The sequence below is a fragment of the Cervus elaphus genome, chromosome 12 (genome assembly GCF_910594005.1).
Source record: "Cervus elaphus chromosome 12, mCerEla1.1, whole genome shotgun sequence".
NCBI classification, from domain to species: Eukaryota; Metazoa; Chordata; class Mammalia; order Artiodactyla; family Cervidae; genus Cervus; species Cervus elaphus.
Window position 1 is genome coordinate 15,186,430 of NC_057826.1, and position 20,725 is coordinate 15,207,154.

Below are 20,725 nucleotides of genomic sequence, written 5' to 3' on the forward strand. Positions count from 1 at the left end.
ACACTGACCATGACACAAACTAGAGACACCAAAGAGGCAATCGTGTTAGGGGGCAAGGCTGTCACAAGAAAAGGTAGAATGATTCTTCTGGAGCCACACACAGGCTCTCCAGTAGCACTTATCACAGTAGTTAGAACAAAAAGATATTTCTCTGTCTAGAGGTTTAAAAATGCGAAGTGCATACAGAAGAGAATACAGAAGCAATCACATACTTTCAACGAAAACATTTTAAAAGATGGAAAAACTGATTTAAAATATAGCATTCTCATTAGAGGCTACTTTTATAATGGAGCACCTAGAGACATAAAATGCAAAGAAATAAAAACTAGTCTAGAAAGGAAAAAACAATCACTGTCACGAACTTAGTATGTTAGCCATGGTATAAAGTACCAATCTTTAAGATGACCTCATTCAGCTCTACAACAGAATCTCCAAGTTTCTTCATAAAACACTCTTCTGCGGTCTCCTCCAAGGAACAGGCTAGGAGAGCACCGGTAAATACAGAAGCACTTACTCTTTCTGACGAGGGTCACTAATGAGGTGGCCTATCCTCTCAGTACCCAGATTACTTATGCTGGACTCCTGAAAAGGCAAAGAAGGTAAAACAAGCATTAAGTATGATCTGTCACCAAACTCACACCTTCCCACGATTATACCAGCAACCCCAAAGCACATGTCGGATGTCAATCTTAAAATCCAATAGCAACTAGACAGCTTTTTGTGGAACTCTACAGGGCCGGTTAGCTCAGTTGGTTAGAGTGTGGTGCTAGTAATGCCAAGGTCGCGGGTTTGATCCCCGTACAGGCCACTCTCTGTGACTTCCCTGGTGGCTCAGACGGTAAAGTGTCTGTCTACAATGCGGAAGACCTGGGTTCGATCCCTGGGTTGGGAAGATTCCCTGCAGAAGGAAATGGCAACCGACTCTAGTACTCTTGCCTAGAAAATTCCAAGGATAGAGAAGCCTGGTGCAGGCTACTGTCCATGGGGTTGCAAAGAGCTGGACACGACTGAGCAACTTCATACCTTCACACCTACTGTAAAAGTACTGCATGTTATTCTAGACTTAGTTTTTTTTAGTGCTCAAAAAAAGTCTTTTTTTGAAACTATGTATAGTATTTTAATATACCTCCTGGACTTATTAAAAAATGTCAAAATAGAAACAGCTTTTAAAAAATCCAACAGCAGCCAATTTTTAACAAGCCAGCACACCAAGATCCCTAGAGTCATTCACTTAAAGCCTCAAGAGCCTTCATAATGTGACATTTACAGAGTCCTCACTAGGAACACCTAAGTATCTACTGACTAAATGTATGCAGGTCAAAAGATTCCTGAAACTTATAAAAATTATCACCCTGTATTTGGTCTGTTAAACATCATCTCCTAAAGTAAAAATACAAGTTTGTATAAACTGGTTCTTAAATTAGTGGTTCTCAAGATTGTAATACAAAATCATACCCATACCACCACGAGCAATTCAGAAACTAATCATCTCTAAAAAACTGGAAAATGGCAGAAGGCACTCACCCTTCATTTAACTTGAGTACATTTACAGTGAGTATCTATCACAGAACTTGGGGAAGCGTATTGACAGTACATAAGCAAGAGTTACACGCATATGAGGACTTGTTAAGATGAAAGAGCATAAGTCATGGGCATGAATGTCAAAAATGTCAAGCCTGTTACTCAAACACATTTGTTTCTGGGCCAACACTATTATCTGTATTCATCTGTGTGTGGATTACCCTAAATATGAGGGTACACATTTTAGCAGAACTGGCTATAGAAAAATTAACTTGGAGGTCAGATTTTGGGTGGGAGTGGAGCTAAATGAAAAGGCTTCCCATACTGTATTCTTCCTATTTTTCACACCTTACACCTACACCTCTTGGTCACCAGCACAGCCACAGTAATGCGGCCAAGAGAAAAGATAGGTGAAAAATGAGCTATTTGTTACAGCAGAAAAATTATTAACTTAAAGTGCCGTAATGTTTAAATTTACAGTTTATTACTGTGTAAATTACAAGCAGTACTTTGCGTAATTAGCAGCTCGCTGGCAGGGAGCTGTGAATGAAACTCATTATTTATGATTACAATTTAGAAAAAGAGGAGAGAGATAGGGGAGGTAGAACAGGAGAGAGAAGGGGGGCAGAACAGTGACCTCTGCTAGAAATGACAAATATCCCTTTAAGGTGATGAAGATGAATTAACCAAGTAAACATTATCCTATTCATTTGAAATCATTATAGGCACATCCAACAGGCCCTACTTTCCTTCCAGGAAAGCTAAAGGGGGTCTCCAGGATGAAATTATTTACTTCCATGGGCGTGGAAGGCTCTTATTTTATAGGAGCTGAAACAAAAAAAGGTAGGTGTTAGGGAGAACACCATGTGTCAATCCTAACCAATAAAGAAAAAAAGTCAAACCATTGCTCTGTTCCCCACTCCCAACATCCTGGGGCCTCCCTCCACTCCATGTATTCCTACCTGCTAGGTGTCCTGTTAGAATAAGCTCCCACAATAGCAAATGCAGCACTGTATTGTCTATAAAATGAGTAATCCAAAAGAAAAGATATTCTTCCAATAATCAAATATTTTCTAATTACAAAATAGAATTTAAAAACAGATAAAAATATGAATCCATCTGAAAATAAACAGACGAATTTCTTTTGCAGAAAACAGTCCTCTGATTCATCTATAAAAACAGCAGCTCCCTGAAGGCAGGAAGACTATGGCTCTGATCACCACATACCTGGCTGGGCACAGGGCCTGTCACACTCAGGTACTCTAGATACTCACTGAATGAGCAAACATATCAATGCTCTAAAAATGCCTCTTCCACCCTTATTCTTTCTCCGCCACAATCTTCTCTGACTGGTATTGAGCCCCAGTCTTATTTTCAATCTCAAAGCCAGAGTGAAAAATAAGTAATTAATTACATTTAAAAAGATAAAAGAGAAGTAGACCTGGGTTCAATTCTCTGTGTTTTGCCACTTCTATCTGGGTAACATCAGACATTCCTTAACACCTTTGAACCCATTTTCCTCATCCTTTAAAGAAAATATCACCTTTTTAACAAGGGTTTTGGGAGGATTAAATGAACTGAGTACCTAGCACAGTCCCTGGGAAAGGCAGAACTGAGTAAGCTGGTAGACAGTCCTCCCTTATGGCCAAGGAGGGACTTTTGAAATCTGATAACAGGTCTTGCTTTCCATTTTTTTTTTAATGAATCCTAGAATAAAAGACCAAAGTTAAAACAAAAGAAGCATTCGTGAATTCAAGAGGAGTCATAAAGAAGCCAAGAGCATTTCAACTTCTATAATAATAATATAATCAGCAGAGTAGAAGGGACAGAGATCGAGCCTCTAGGTTTACAGACCACTGACACTGTCATGACAGTGTTTGCTTTGTCAGAACTTCTGTATGAATCAAGCTTCATCTTTCATGTATGTATCCACTCATGTCCTATATAACATTCACTCTTGTGAATGTGCAAAATACATCTGGTTTATTAACCCCAAGGAGTTCTTCAGCACCTTTGATTACCAATAGGGTATACAAATCTCTTGGGGAACATTATCCTCCCAGTGAGCCTAGGAAATAGTGAGAGCTATCACCTTCCCCACAAGCCTTCTTCGCCCTTTTCTGAGGCATCGAGCTGCAGCTCCAGGCAGACGATTAAAGCGAGCGTGGTACCCTAAACAAAAAAGAAGACAGACCTCAGTAACTGAATGTACAAGATTCATTAGCAGTGATATGCTTCTAATACACAAAGGCCTTTCACATGGGATCTTACTAGACTGACCCTTAAACTAGTATCATTAGGCTACTTGCCAAGTATTTACTATTCCTTTCTCTTTGTCACCAGTGGTATGATCTTAGGCATGTCCTTTACCCGTGACCTAGGCATCCTTGTTTATAAAAAGGGAACAATCATTTGCTCAGTCCTCTTTTACAGAATTTCAAGACTCCATGAAACAGCACATGGAAGGTATTTTATAAACTGAAAACACTACATAAATATAAGGTATTCTCAACAATTTCTAATTAAAAATTAAATGTTAGCTATCATATCAAAAACATTCTAACTCAGGGGCTTCCCTGGTGGCTCAGGGGTAAAAGAAACTGCCTGCCGGTGCAGGAGACACAGGTTCAATCCCTGGTCCAGGAAGATCCCATGTACTGCGAAGCAGTTGAGCCTGCGGGCCACAACTACTGAGCCTGAGCGCTAGATCCCATGGGCCGCAACAACTGGGGCCGACGTGCCCTAAGCCCGTGCTCTGCAACAAGAGGAGCCACGGCAATAAGAAGTCTGAGTGCCACGGTGAAGACTGGCCCTTGCTCACCGTAGCTAGAGAAAAGCCTGCAGAACAATGAAGACCCAGCACAGCAAAAAAAATAAACAAACAAGAGTATTTAAAAAAAGTTTTTTTAAGACATTCTAATTCATGAAACAGGTAAAAACAAATAGCATGTATAATATAATCCCATTTCTCTAATTGCTGTATATGTTCTATACATAGAAGAGACTACTGAAAGAATCCACATGAAAATGTTATCAGTGACTCTCGGTGTGGGATTACAGGCCATTTAAAGTTTCTTCTTTCTAGTCTTGCTTGTTTGCATGTACTTTAAGTAGTCCACAAAGGGCTTTTATAAATGGTCATTGATGTGTTCATGAAAACTATTAAGGTACCAAATGATGTGCCTCAGCCAGGCGTCCTTACCAAGAACCGACTGCTTTGAGAAGGCGTTTCAATCACCCAAATGCATAATGAAACACCACAGAACAGGAATTTACAACTCTTAGCGCAAAGCTGCCCCGACAGATGCTCAACATACACTTGGAAACTGGATGATTATTGGCTTCTGGGGATCTTTGCATCATAAATTTATAGAGCTAAAAGAAACCTCTGAAACAACACTGTTCAATGTCACGATATCCTAAGTCATCACTCCGATGCCCCAGGAAAATGAAGTGACTGCCAGTCACAGAGCTAGGAAGACAGTCCCAGAGAGTAGTCCCACCTTTCCTTCCCCTGTCCTAGGCTCTACCCACTCCACTCTGTTACATCATAATCTGTGGGAAAGCCCAGGGAAAGGATACACATTTGTGTTAAAGCCCACAATAACAGAATTACTAAAATTAAAAAAAATTTTTAATATTTAAAAATCATCCATTTAAAAAATGTCATTATGCCCGTTGTGAATGTTGTTACTGAAATCTGTTCTCTTCCAAGATCCACGATTTCAGGCTTCCACTGAGCACTCAGGAGCCCATCGGCTTCACAGCAGGATACACAGCAGTGACACAGTGCTAGGCCTCTTAAATCCGGCACAGACGGCAACAGCAAGCTGAAGGAATGCCCTGCTAACATAAATTTTGAGGGTCTCCATGGACTGATTCAGGTAAGAATGGAGGGAACCTCAAGCTTTGAGACTGACCGTTGAACCTTCTGGACAACTCCCTGGCCTAGTTCTAAAATTCAACAGTCAATGCGTGCTTACAGGCATGAGTAGGCTGGCCATGGGCGGACTGCCCCCAGAGAGAAGATAAAAGTATGAAGTGTGTTTTGGTCTCCTTGGAACTCACCTCTTTGAGCTGGTCGAGAAGGTAAAAGGAATGTGGAATCAGAAAGTTTATCCAGTCCAGAATCCATTCTCTCTACTTCGGAGCAGTGATCAGGAGCCCAGTTGGGCAGCAGATTAGGGACAGTGAATCCTGGGACGCATTCTCCTTCATAAAACCAATCACTCTGCTCATCGTCCCCTAAAGGAAAGAGATTCTGTCATAAGGTGGAATTTTTAACATGCTCTAAGAGAAGCCAAATGGGAAGATGATGTCTTGGTGCTATAGGTTTGATTATATTTTTTTAAATAAAGTCAAAATACCAAAAAAAAAAAAAAAAAGTTTGCTACTTCTTAATCCATACTATGAGGAAAACAGGGATATCAAACTATTTCCACATAAATGTCACATTGAAGCAAACTGGAAAGCTTTTGATAGTAAAAACTAACAAAGTTACCACTTACTAAATCCTGTCCACCTACCAGAACCCATGATAAAAAAAATCTGTAAATTTGTTATCTCTTCCAAACATTACACTAACTTCAACTTATCAATTAGGTAACTAAAGCCCAGAAAAATCAAGATAAGAGTTAGTAATGGTGAGCCACGGTATGAATCCAAAGCCTGAATAACTCCAAAGCCTTTAACATAAAAATAAACTGCCTCTCATGTACCATTCTAAGTGGCATAAATGAAACTGTTTAACAGCTGTAACCAATGGTACTGATCTATCCATCCAATTTTGTCTCTTCTATTTGATTGTGGTTTGATAGTATTGCATTGTTACACCGGAAAGCTAAAGAAACAAAATAGTTTTAGTTTTGCTGAAGACTGGCCTTATTAATGGACAGCTTTCCTAACAAGCGATTATTAACTTTTATCAGGTGTTAACATCTGTTTCAGGAACACGGCAGTATGTTTACATGTCAGAAGTTTTGTTTAATTCTATGATATTTCTAAATTGATTTGTTTAAATAAATTCAGCAAATGGAAAAAAAATAAATAAATAAGTGGCATAAATGAACTTGGAGGTTAAAAACCCACAAATATTTCTCACTTCACTTTGCTATTTCTGCAGGATTTCTTGCTGTTATTTCCTGTAATAGGCGAATAAAGGATGTATAGTCATACCTTGTTTCTTCCTTGATACCTCACTAATGGGACAAAAAATCATCTTGACAGTAGCAACCCAAGCTACCAGAAAAAAAAAAAACTAACCACAAAGACAATATAACCCCCCAAGGCTTGTCAAGAAGTTATACCATTTGCCCAAGGCCATGCTCAATTATTGACAAAGTCAGGACTAGAACCATACAGCCAGACTCTTGGTTCAAACTCCTTTCTACCGGCTACTATGATAGCATCTCAATTTCCAAAAGAGCTTATTCCTGCCCACAAAGAGTAAGATGGATAACTTTCTGTCTGCTATCCCTCACCCTTTTCAAAACAGCAAGGATGAAGGAAATTATACTAGAACATCTAAAGAGTTCACATTGCATTCATTCTCTGATGGGTACTGGATCTCAGGGAAGCTCCTCAGACCTGTTAATCACAAGAAGTATCAGATTCATGGATCACTAATGATAACTCTTAAATCACTGCAGAGATCTTTAAAAGGGAAAAGCAGCCACTAAAGAAGCTGCTCCAAATATTCCCTTATAAAAACACAACATCAACAGCTGTTTTTCAAAACAGTGGTTCTCAATCTTTAGTGTGCTTCAGAAGGATGGGGAAGGGCTACTAGAACACAGACTGCTAGGCTGTACTGCCAAAATTTCTGATTCTGGCCTAAACAGGACCAAGAACGCACATTTCTAACAAGTTCCCTGGTGATGCTAAACTGGTCTGGAGATCACATTTGAAGAACCATTAGTCTAAAAGCATCTAACCTAACCAGGTACAAGAAAGAACAAAAGATAGGCATCAGAATTAACAATTAGTTTCACTGCAAGTCAATACAGTGATTCCTTCCTATTCATAAGCATTCCTTGGGCCCTTTATTAATTAGTATATTTACCTAGATCATAATTTTCTGGTAACAAATGGCAGACTATAAGGGAATTTTTTTGTTTGTTTTGGTTCTCAAGCATTCACTCCAGATTTTTGATAATACAAAAACGGACTCACTGAACTGGAAGGAACCTTGTGACATCATCTAGGCCAGTACTTCAACCCTGGTTCACTAGGATGCCTGATGCAGGAGCTCCTCAAAAGAGGGCTGCCAGAGAATAAGGGAGAGGCTGAGTGGGTCAGGCTCTGACCTCCTGCTCCTCTAGGAGCTTGCTTTAATCACAGTGAGTTTAGTTGTTTTATAATTTGAGGTTCTGTGTACAATTTTGTTTCAGGAAGAGAAAGGATAATTTCCCCCTTATCTGTGTTCCCCAATAATTATTAAGAGCTTATTATATGCCAGATAATGTGTTACTACTGTGGTAGAAGATAAAAAAAAAAAAGACAACAACCAAAAACTCCTGCCTCTGAAAAGCTTCAATGGAAAACGCATGCATCTTTTAACAATAAAGTAATACGGCTAGTGAAGAAAGCAGTAAGTTCAGGCAAAGAAAAGAATTAAGGGTTCTAGGAGATGATGTGTACACTGATTGTATCAGAATCCCTTTAGGAAACATGTACATTTAAACGGGGTTTTGAGACTTCAGTGATTATTTACAAACATGTAAACAGTATTAAGAGACGCCAAAGGGATGTTGAAGCACCCCGGGGCAGCAGAGCAGTGAGTCTTTACCATTCCTAGACCTGAAGAAGCAAGGGGAAAGAATGGTTACCAGAACATAGAGAACTGTGGTTATAGGAGAAGGGTCCAAACAGGAGTGGTAGCCTTCAGCAGAACACAAATATGAGCACCCAGCAGAAAGGGAGCCAGGGACAGTTCTAATCCAATGTGGTACCCTGCAATATTGTTTTCACCTCTTCACTGCCTCCCCATAATAGAATGATACATTCACACCCTTTGCCCTTTGCCCTGGGATTCCACAGAGCCTACCCCTTGAGGAAGAGCACACTTTTTCATCCCACAGACATGGGGCTTAGTCATCTGACTGGCTTCAGGTAGAACATTAGCAGATGTGATTCAAGCAAAAGCTTTAAATATTCATATATGATCTGGCTTGGTCACTTGGCATTCATGTCCTCTGCCCTGAGAAGTCCATGTCACGCAGAGCCATTCCTCCTTTAGCCTAGGTCCCAGAATAAGAAAAAATTGAGTAGATACAAACCTAACTTGAAGCTTGGAGACAGGATGAGCCCAGGCAAGAGCAGCTGAACCACAGCCAACCCCCAGCCCCATAGCAAGAAATGAATGTACTGGATTGGCCACAAAGTTTGTTCGGGTTTTCCCATAGCATCTTACAGCAAAACCTGAACAGACTGTTTGGCCAACCGAAAAATAAACCACTGAAACCTAGGGACTGCTAAACAGTATTATCATAATAAAAACTTGACTGATACAACCAATCTCATTCACCTCCCCCCCACACACACACTTCCACTGTTGCCTCCTGAACAGCCAAACCCAACCAGAAGCTGAGAGCAAAAAACCCATGGATGTAGTCCATAAATATGCCCCAGAGGAGCAAACTGAGAACAGTCTTGGAGGACGACCAGCCATTCAAGGAAAGGGAAAGATGAGATTTCAGGCAGAGACCAACATAAGGAAAGACACAGAAGCAGGAAGAAACATATCTTTGTGCTGAGAAGTCTAAGCATCTAACTATCACCAGAATGTGTGAAGTTGAGGCAAAGACAAAGGGGAAAGCTGGGGCTATAAAATATTCTATGACCTTCCATAATACACCAAGGATTTCTTGTCATTGGAAGGCCTTCCAAAGGCCCAAAACTTAATCTGTTGTAGTAACTCCACACTTTCTTACACCTCTGTATACACATCATAACCTTTGAGAGATGCATTATGATACTACAGTAAAAGCAAAGAAAAAGAGCAAATATTAATATTAGTAATTCTGAAAGTATGTTCCAGTTCATTCATGAAAAGACAACCAAACTTTCCTGGTATGAGATAAGAGAATCAAAACCATACCTACAGACTATGCAGGAGTATATATGCACAGTTTCTGATGACACCTAGCTCCCTCAGAACCAGAAAGGGATAGGAATGCACTCACAACAGCCTCCATTAGAGTGGGAAACTCAACAACTCCACTTGTGCCCACAACTCTGAGGCATGGGTGAGACACCTCCCCATGGTCTCTTTCCAAAATTAGGATTTGGCACCTAAGTCTCACAGTCCTGGGATCCCTTCAGTTACTAAGGAGCCAATCTGGATCACCCTAGACATATAGCCACTGTGCTTCTGGCTTTCAATCACTTAACCCTCGGAGAAAAATCACTGGATTTCAGAAGGGACTTTAGAGATCTACAAATCACTCACTTAGATTAAGAAAACCACAGTCTACCCTTTATAAAATTACATTCTCAAACCAGTCAATCCTAAAGGAAATCAACCCGGAATATTCATTGGAAGAACTGATGCTGAAGCTGAAGCTCCAATACTTTGGCCACCTGACACGAAGAGTCAATTCGTTGGAAAAGACTCTGATGCTGGGAAAGATTGAAGGCAAAGAGGATGAGATGGTTAAATATCATCACTGACTCAATGGACATGAATTTGAGCAAACTCCGGGAGACAGTGGAGGACAGGGAAGCCTGGCGTGCTGCAGTCCATGGGGTCTCAAAGAGTTGGAAACGACTGAGCGACTGAACTGAACTAGCAATAAAAGGGAACAATACTCATAAATGAAAATATCACAGATAAATTTTACAGACTTTAGATGAGCAGAAGAAGCCAAACACAAAGAAATGAACATTCTGTAATTCCATTTATGAAGTTCTCCAACTGGCAAAACTAATCTAAAGTGGAAAATAAAATCAGAACATTAATTGCCAGGGCAGGGAATGACAAAGAAAGGACACAAAAGAAATCCCTGGATAGATAGCAATGTTCCATATTATGAGTTGGGAGGTTACAAGACTTCATTTGTTTGTCAAAATCATGTAGCTAAGATATGCACATTTCAATTTATATAAATTATAACTCAAAAAAGTGATAAAAATAATAAATGGGATGTGGGGTAGAGTGTGGGTGGAAACATGAAATAACTGCAGAAAGTTGATAAGTGTTGAAACTGTCTGGCTCATGAGGTTCATTATTCTATTTTGTTTACTTTCCATATGATTGATATCTGTTTAGAATTAAAAACTTAATATATGTAAACAAATAAATAAATTGCCTTATACCTGACTTCTGGAAAAGATTAAAAAAAAAAGAAAACCACAGTCTAAAAGAGCTATATAAAATTCTCACTGTTCACACACTTAGTATAGCACAAAAGTGTATATAGTACAAGATCAAACTACTGTTTAAATAGTAAAAATTAAAGAACTGATAATTAACACACACAAGCCTTCCTCACAGGAAGTTTCTACTAGACTTTTCTATTTTTCTACTAAAAAATATCTTTTCTATAATCTATTCACCCAGAACACTATGGTCATTTATTGTTGTTGTTTAATCGCCCAGTCGTGTCCAACTCTTTTGCGGCCCCATGGACTGCAGCACACCAGGCCTCCTTGTCCCTCACCATCTCCCAGAGTTTGCCCAAGTTCCTGTTCATTGTTTCAGTGATGCCCCCTTCATGGATCACAGCCTTGTCATGGCGAGTGGGCTTGCATAACTCAGTGAAGCTGAGTCATGCCGTGCAGGGCCACCCAAGATGAATGAGTCATAGCAGAGTTCTGACAAAACGCGATCCACTGGAGGAGAGAATAGCAAACCACCCCAGTATGCTTGTCATGAGAACCTCATGAACTATATAAATAGTCATTTATAAATAAGGTTAAAAAAGTGAATTCTCTCCATGTGAAAATAAGAATGTCTTACCATCCAGTAATACAATGTTACAAAATAACCTGCGGTTATTCTTTGGTTTTAATAAAAAGCAACTTACCATCCAGTAATACATAAGGTTATTTTTTGGTTTTAATAAAAGTCAACTTTCCAAAGTTCCATCCTTGACACTATAACACCCCTGGATCAATGATCCTCAAATTCTGAACTACCTGCATAAAAAAAAAAGAAAATCACCACAGGTACTTACGGAAAATGCAGACTCCCGGGGCTAACTCCAGACCAGTTCGAGGAGCTCAGGAACTTGCAGTTTTAACAGTTCCCCACATGGTTTTTATGCCTTAAAGTTTGAGAACCACTTTCACAGACAACCATCATACTCGCAGTGAGGCTCTCCTAGAACCATCCGAATCCTCCCAGAAACGCTGAACCAACGTCCCAAAGCTAGGATCATGATTACCTTGCCGGCCTTCATCGTTGGTAAAGAGCCCCGTGTCACTGCTGCTACACACACTGCTGGTTTCACTGGAAAAAAGTAAAACACAAGAGAACATATCAGGTCCAGTCAAAACAAAACTGTCCATTCATCTTCTGGTTTTCAAGTCAAAAGATCCCAAGTTTCCCTCATTTCACTCTAACTCATTAGCCAATCAGAAATATAAATTTCACATTTAAGTATAGGGATAAATTCATTTTCCCCCAAACAAAAGAAATGTAAGAAGAGGAGAATTGTAAAACTTTTACTTATATTTTAAACTACTTTCAAAAGATCACAAGTCACTTTGTTAGTTTACCAAGAGGAAGTTATTTATAGACGCTCATGGAGGTAATTTCCAACCTGCTTTGGTATATTAAACAACACAAATTTATCAACCAATTTTATTTTTAAATATTGTCAACTATCAATTTCAAATGAAGCCCTGCAACTTAAAAGATATCCAGCATGTTTCAAGTTTACAAAGCAGCAAACAAAAATCCAGAAAAAAAAAATCAGTATGACAAAAATTATATTTTCTAAATTTAATGTCTCTTGATATCAAGTAGATACAACAAAATTCACTTTAAAAATAAGGTTAAAAATGAAAATGTAAAAACAAATTCCATTTGAATTCACCAAAATAAAAACTTTGGCGCCACAGAATGCTGTCCAAGTCAGCTTCATCCTGAGCTAATTCCAACAACTGATACTGCCTCTTTGGATGCTGCGTTTCTCCCACCTAATCATCAAATTCGATTTATCTGGCGCAAGAAAAATTTCTCTATTCTTTACAATATTAGCCATTTCCTTGATGGGGATGTTTCCTTCCAAGCTAGTCAAGTTCATTCACGTGCTCTAGAAGACAGGAGACGCATCCTCACCCTGCCGCATAAAGAATAGGCTTGGCAAAACCCCAGTCTACACTTCTGGATCCAAACTCTGAAAATGTTTTGTATTTTGCAACATTTCCAAATGTCTTGCCAACACTAAATCCTAAAAATGCCAGTTAAATTATGTAGCAGTGTTTCCTCACTTAAGCTTGTCTCTGGGTAACAGATCCAAAAATTTGTTGCAGTAAGAGCCAATGAAACATACCTGATTTCTTTAAAGCTTCTTTCATTTTCCTCTGCACTTGTAAATGGGAACATTCTCCAGTGTCATTATGAGAAATGTCTCACAAAACTTAGCACCACTGGATTCTGATGGATTTAGAATCTTCAAAGCGCTCTGCAGTTAATTCCAGAAGACATCCTCACGGGGTACTTACTGCATTCTTCCTACTTCTGAGGTTAAGGAATGGTGCCTGCTAACCTGATGGTGCTGTTTTTGTTTTTAGCAAGTTCCTGAGAGTATTAGTGGTATACTCTAACTCCACTGAATCTTACTACACATTCTCTCATATCAACTACTTTATTACTATCATCTTACCTCAAAGGTAAAGCATATTTTATTTTTCAGCTCCTCTAGATGTTAAAGAGGACTTAAAAAAGCACATCAGACCATAAAACAAATATTCTACTCCACCATTGTGTTATATGCATTCTTGGTTAGCATATCACTGAGATGTAAGGGTCATCAAACAACAGCCTGTCAACTATTTTTGTATAGGCTGTGAACTAAGAATGGTTTTTATAGTTTTAAATCACCAGGTAGGGGGGAGATCAAATGGAGACTATTTTGTGACATAGAGACATGACACAAAATTCAAATTTCAGTGTCCATAAATGAAGTTTTATTGGAATAAAAAGTTCCAATATAGTTTTGTTCATTCATTGACTTACAGATTCTGGCTTCTTTCACACTACAACTGCAGAGTTGAGGAGTTGCAATAGAGAACATATATTACCCACAAAGCCCCCAAATATTTGCTAGCTGGCTTTTTACAGAGGAAATTTGCTGCTTCCTGCTCTATGTGTGTTACAAGTTCTACCCTGCAATGTCTATGGGCTCCCCTATTTGAATATTTCCAATTAAGAAATTAAAACTATGGCCTTTTTACAAAGTCTGTGGATTCTGCCCCCATTTATTTCCAGTCACCTGTAAGCACTATAAGATACCATGTTTCTTTCATCCTTTTTTGCACGGATTCCATTATCTCCTCTGACTCTAAATAAAGGGAATGATCTGCTGGATCCAGGAAGGTATGGGTAACCTAAAACCTTCCTGTCCCTGTATATTTTCTATTTCTGTCAACAGTATTTAAGGAGACTCACTGTTCTTGAAAGAGCTTGAACTAAACTTGTCTGTAAGTTTTCTATATATAGTTAGAGTAACAGCAATGATGTCATAGAAATATCCCTAGGATTTTAAGACTGTGTTCAAGGGAGATATGTATTTTCTTCATTGAGAAAATAATGTGTGCCTTACAGAACACTTATTACATAGAAGTATCATCATTCCACCAATATCTGGAAATGACTGTTTCATCTGATAGCATCTGCTAATTCTATCTATGTCCCCAGAAGAACCTGCATGGTGAAAAATCTAACTGCATGTAAAAAAAACTGCATAATTTACTGAGGACTAAAAAACAGAACTTCATGGCATTATTTGCACATAAACACTATGATACAGCATACAAAAATGTAGGGCTAGCTATGAAACAGAAGCAAATTTTTCCTTTTCCAATTTATGGGCCAAAGTCCTGTGGCCTTCATTCACTTCTGAATCAGAGATTACCATTAAAAAAAATAATCAGATTAGTAGGATTTTAATAACGATACAGTCAACTGTAAAATGTTAATTCAGTTAATTAAACAGAATGTTTAATATTCTGTTAAAAATAAGCACTTATCTTCCAATAAAAACAACTGTCTTTTAGTACCTTTATAGATCACAAGGTCAAAAAGTTAAAAGATGGTAGACTACTACACATTTTTCCTGTTACAAAATCTTGAAGAGTTTACACCTTTTTTTTCGCTATGGGCAATTTTACTAGGCAAGGAAAATAGCTCTGTTCCTCATTTTTATAAGAAAAAGAAAATGAGATCGTACCTCTAGTATCCACTTCACTATAGTTCTCTGAAGCTTAGCCAGGAAGACGGAAACTCAGCCTTGATTAATCATCAGAAAAAGTAACAAGACAAAGCCCACAAAGATGGCAGGTAGTGAAAATCTTCTTTTCCTAAAATGACAGCAACTCCTACAGGCACCACGCCTCCTGCCTTTGCCTGGGGAGCTGTTCTGTACTCCTTGTCTCACATGATTCTAATCCGTAGAGAGTTTGCATATAAAAGCCTTCATTGAATATTTCGAAAATATTTTGGAGCAGAAATGTATCAATCCTACAATACATCATTCAAAAATACTCTATTGTAAATTGGGGTAATAAAAAGTCTCTAACAGGAAAAAGAGGAGGAAGGATTTTCCCCACTATTTGCCCTCAATTTTCACTCATTCACGTAGTAAGCATTTATTAAGTTTTACTTTATACCAGACCCTGCTATAACCAGCACTAAAACTAACAAGGAAGCAGGCCAACTACGATTTAAATGCATGTATTTAAAAAAAAAAAAAAAAACTTGGTCTAGTCCATGGGAGCAGACTGTGAAAACACGTAAAGAAGAGTGCTTTCCAATGAAGAAAATTCTTCAATGAGGGATGGTGCAAGTTGAGAATTTAACCTTATAATACTGAGAAAATCACCCCATATTAGAAGCCAGAAAATACCTCAAAAATATTCATATGTGAGTAAAAACAGTAGTAATACATCACACTTCCCTGGTTTTTACTGGGAAAAAAAAACGTCCAAAATTTAACATCATAGTCGCTATTTAAGATAAGACCAAATAAATAAATAAATAAAGCCTAGATTTTTGGATGACCAATTAATTGTACTAATATTACCTACTTTTTATAATATTGTTAGAAAAAAAAAACTGAACCATATCCAACTGAAATACATAAATGTAAAGAAAGTCAACCTAACCAGCAGTTCCAAAGGCTTTCCTCTCTCAACATTTTATTATGAAGACGTCCAAACAAACAAAAAAACTGAAAGAACTTACCGCTCACACTCTATCACCTAGATACTGCAATTAACATTTTGGTTTTCTTGTCTTGTCATGCATCTGTCCGCCTAGCCTTAACCAATCATCTTGGTAATTCAAGGCACCCTGGGTAAACCAGATGACTGGGCATGGCATCCATTTTCAGAGGGATAGACTATTACAGGAATCAAGCCTAATAAAACACTATTGATATTTTTCATCCACTTAAATAGTTAATTCCAGGGTGGAGTTAGCTAAACATTGTAAATTTTGGTGCAAATTTTTAAATGCTTTCATCTGAACTGCTCTTCTTTCCGAGTTCTGAAAATGAATTGCCTGTCCTTTTCAAGAACAATTTTAAAACGTATGGTTTTCAAATTAGGAAAAACTCTCCATTTTTAAATCATAATATTTTTATTCTATAGAAGAAATCAATGTTTTGGTCTTACTGAGTATTCTAATTTAAAGTCGTGCTTGTTGGTAAAAGCAGAGTCAATGAAGTAAAAAACTCCATCTCAGTACCAGAAACAGCGAGAGCAGTGGTTCTCAACTGGAGGTAATTTTGTCCCCCTTCTCCTATCTTCCTGCCCCACCCCAGCCCTTGGGGTCACTTGGCAATATCTGGGAAAGGCTTTTTTTGTCAGGACTTGGAGGCAGGTAGAGGGAGCTGGTATTCTATTGGCATTTAGCAAGCAGAGGCCAGGGATGCCACTAACATCCTACAATGCACAAGACAGCCCCTACAACAGAGAATCATCCGGCCCAAAACTGTTGGCAGCATCAAAGGTGAGAACCCTCATCTAGAGTGATGAATAAAGTGGAGGGATGAAGGGGGTGGGACATCACAGTTAAGGAGGGAAACCACTTCAGAGGAGGGGCAGAGGTCAACATCGTATAGAAGAAACAATGTCATTCTGTTGCCAGGACTGAGTCAGGGCCTCAGTCTGAGGTCTAGCAGATCCCACCATGAGCAGGTAGCTGGACCTTCAGGCTAACTGGTCTGAAGAACTGAAACTCCTTACGAGTTGTACAGGTCACCCTTCCCAGCTTAGCCCAGACAGAAAGAATATCCTACAGCCATGGAAGAGAAAGATCCAGGCTGGGAAACAAGGGAATACCTCACTCACCCCAATGTCCCCGATGCCTAATATAGCACCTGGCATACAACAGGCACTCAGTAAGTGTTGCGTAAATGAAATGCACTCATTCAGATCAGCTCTGTTGCCTCCCCTTATACGGCTTTTGCGTCATGTCACTGCACCTCTCTAATCCTACTTCCATGCACGTTAAAATGTGAATGGATTGTTCTGAGGATGTGATATGAGGATGTATCACGTACGTTATCACGTATGGAGTCTAGGATGTATCTGTGGAGTCTAGAGCTATTATACAAAGGCAAAGGATGAAAGACTCAAAGGCTACTTCTAGGGTGGTAATTTTTCTATGTTTCCAAATAATATTATTTTAGAGGCTAATAGCAGTAATCTCCTCACTGGCATTCTTATTAAAATAATCATCTAAATTCAATGGGACTTTCAATTATACCTCAATCCAAAAATTCTGTAGGACTCAAATCTATTTTCACTTTGAATGGAAAATTAATATGTGACCTATGAAACCTAGCATTTTTTCCACACTGGGTTTCACCCAAGAGAGGCAGACTCTGCTCTCAGCAGATATTAGACAAGGGTCCCAAGAAGGGTTTTGGCCCTTGAATTACTAGAAAAACTATTAATACAGAAAGCTACTATTCTGTATGACTCAGGGAACTCAAACCAGGGCTCTGTAACAACCTAGAGGGGTGGGTTGGGGAGGGATGTGGTAGGGAGCTTCAAGAGGGAAGGGACATAGATACCTATGGCTAATTCATGTTGATGTTTGGCAGAAACCAACACAATACTGTAAAGCAATTATCCTTCAACTAAAAATAAATAAATTTAATTATAAAAAAAAGGCTACTATTACCTATTGACACCAATAACATCATTTACTGCGTTTGACTATAGACCCAACAAAGTACTAAGTGTTTTATATTCATTATTTCATTTCTTTTACCCTAAAGGTCTATGAGATAATTATGTCAACCTCTATTACAGATGAAGGAATGTGGCTTAGAAAGATTAAGCAACTTGTCCCACACTGCACAACAAGCATCAGAAGCTGGGTAGTATATCTCCACAGCCCAGGTACTCACTGAATGGCCACTAAAACACAGGTGATGCAGAGTCATCTCACTTACTGAAAGTCAATTCAGGTTTACTCAGAACTTAATTATGAATTTCAGCACTTCTCATTTTCATTTATGTGAAAATGCAAACAGACTGACTGAACTAGGGAAAGAGTTTACTCTTTGCTTTTCGCTACTTAGAACATTCAGACACAGCTGAAATTCTAGCTGTATTTTGATGACTACAGCTTATAAGCTAAAAATGCATCATACGTGCTGAAGAGCATCAAAATGAATTACAAACTCACTCCAGAAAAGATCTTCTCTCCCTTCGTGCTACATCTTAAAATTTAAAATATAAACATCCATTTTCAGTATACTTAAAATACAACAATACATTCTCGGGAATCTACATCTTGCTTGCCTTTATAGTTCCTGGATGTCCTTTCTTTGAAATCAAAGTAAAAACATTCTCTTAGTTTGTTCTGGGGAAATAATTACTCTGAGAATATTATTCCTGAATTTAGCTTCACGCTAAGTAACAAAAAATTTTCAGAAGACCAGTAGCCACCTGTGGTAACCAGACTCCCGCATGACTCCGATGACGCCAGCCTTCTGGTATTTCACACCCTGGTTGGCCTGTGTAACCAACAGCACAGGCAGATGTAACGGTATGTTCAAGTCTGAGATTTGGGTACTTAAGGGAGAGCCTGCTCTCTCCCTCTCTCCTGTCAGACCATTGGCTCTATGGGAGGCCAATGACAATTTCTCGAGGATGCTAAAAGCCCTGTAAGAGGGGCCCATGGGAAGGAATTGAGACTCTCAATCCAGCAGGCTATAAGGAAATGAGATCTACCAAGAGCCCTGTGAGCGAGCATGGAAGTGGATTCCTCAGCCCCAGTTGACCCTTGAGACAACAAGAGCCCTTACCAACAGTGAGACTGCAAAAGAGAGATTCTGAACCAGCATCGCACAGCCAAACTGCTCCTAGATTCCTGACTTCAGGAACTGAACTTGAAGCCAATGTTTTATAAAGCTACTAAGTTTTAGGGCAACATTTTCCGTAGCAAAAATACAGCATCTTTATGAGTTCTCCTGCCTTCTAGCCCTAATGAGAAGCTTCTAACTTCAAGAAGTCGAATCTCTCTGAATTCCCACAACTAAGAGCTTGTTCTCTGACCTGTGCTGTGTTTAGTTACTCAGTTGTGTCCGACTCTGTGACCCCATGGACTGTAGCCCTCCAGGCTCCTCTGTCCATGGGGATTCTCCAGGCAAGAATACTGGAGTGGCTTGACAGGCCCTCCTCCAGATCTTCCCAACCCAGGGATTGAACCCAGGTCTCCCGCATTGCAGGCAGATTCTTTACCATCTGACCCACAAGGGAAGCCTCTGACCTGAGAGCTTACTAATTCTATCAAATTCCTGACCATAGAAAACTACATATTGAGACCTGAATAGGAGTACTTTATACCTGTCACCATTACAGTAAGGAGGTACAGAATTTGTGCTATCAGTTATACTCAAAAGTTGTATCAGTAACTTTACCAGCTGGGATTCTCACCCATTTAAGATTATTAACCAAGTAGCTTAAGTAAGATGTATCTTTTACGACTAATTTTAAAAGAATTAAGCGGGATGGAGTTAATGGCTTACAATATCATGCTAAAAAATAAGGGGTTTCATTTTAATTTTTATTAAATAATAATAAATACATTAAAAAAATTTAATTGTCTTAGAATTTACAAAAACAGAAAGGTCACTCCCAGACCTATCACCTGAAACACCTCTCCTGGATTTTTTTTCCTTCTTTTTCCTAAACTAAAGTGGTATATTTGTAATAATATGTAATCAGACTTCTAATTATGAAAGCAAACATGACTGAGGAACAGATTTTTCAGAGAAGTATCTCCCACCAACTGCAAAATTATTCCCACAGTAAGTTATGAGAATGTGGAATGAAGGAGGTTATTTTTTCAGTTTCTTCAGATGGCACCCACGAAAGAAGGCAGCAACCTCTCCAGTTTCACAGGTCAATTAACATGGTCACTGCAGTCAGGTATACTTTGTGGAGCTAATGATTTCTGTCAGGATTTTGCTACTGAGCTGTGGCAGTGACTTAGAGAAGCCCACTCCCTCCTTTTACGGCTTAGTTAACAGATTCATCCTCAGTAAGACAAGATGCCTTTTCAGAGTAAGTTTTTAAAAAGCATGTGTTTTGAGACTTGACTACCTGAGAATCTTTCTGGCGTCTTCCCAGCTATCTGAGCTATACATAAAATTCAGGGTAGGGAGGGGAGAGGAGGAGGGGAGCAACCTTTCCCCCTCAAAATTCTATAGGCAAGTCTATTAGCCCCTGGAGTATAGTACTCTAGGGATGGACACCAACCTTATTTTCATCCCTTTAAAGACTTTCTTTGTAACTGTTCCACTCCCACCACCAATGCAGAATGCAAAAATGTTGCTAGGATATGATTCGGTAAAGGTCTCTTTTCATTAGCTTTCCCTTTTAATCTATACGCTTAATTTGTTCAACCCGGGAACATGTTCTCTCTTCAGTTAGATTTTTTAAATCATTCTTCTATCCCAATGCTTTGGTTTCTTCCTTGGGAGTATTCACGTACCTGCAGACTGGGCCTCCATTCCTG

General features: G+C 39.0%; 1 protein-coding gene and 1 non-coding gene across 7 annotated transcripts in view; one reads left to right on the plus strand and one right to left on the minus strand.

Annotated features, from left to right (window-relative positions):
• Nucleotides 1-20,725, minus strand: part of GPATCH2L (G-patch domain containing 2 like) — a 60,508-nt gene that overhangs the window by 30,881 nt on the left and 8,902 nt on the right. For 5 of the 6 annotated variants that reach the window (XR_006343859.1, XM_043919176.1, XM_043919178.1 and 2 more), the window contains exons 3-6: nt 11,907-11,971; nt 5,590-5,766; nt 3,614-3,693; nt 515-582 (exon numbers count right to left, since the gene is read on the minus strand). Coding sequence is in view for 5 of the 6 variants with exons in the window: in XM_043919176.1 (XP_043775111.1) it covers nt 515-582; nt 3,614-3,693; nt 5,590-5,766; nt 11,907-11,971 (390 nt within the window). In the remaining variant the exon portion in view is untranslated. Of the gene's footprint in view, nt 1-514; nt 583-3,613; nt 3,694-5,589; nt 5,767-11,153; nt 11,659-11,906; nt 11,972-20,725 lie in introns of those variants that run through there. The other variant, XM_043919180.1, reaches the window with a different exon arrangement.
• On the plus strand, nt 735-808 carry TRNAT-AGU. Its single transcript has one exon. It is a non-coding gene; the product is annotated as a tRNA-Thr (tRNA).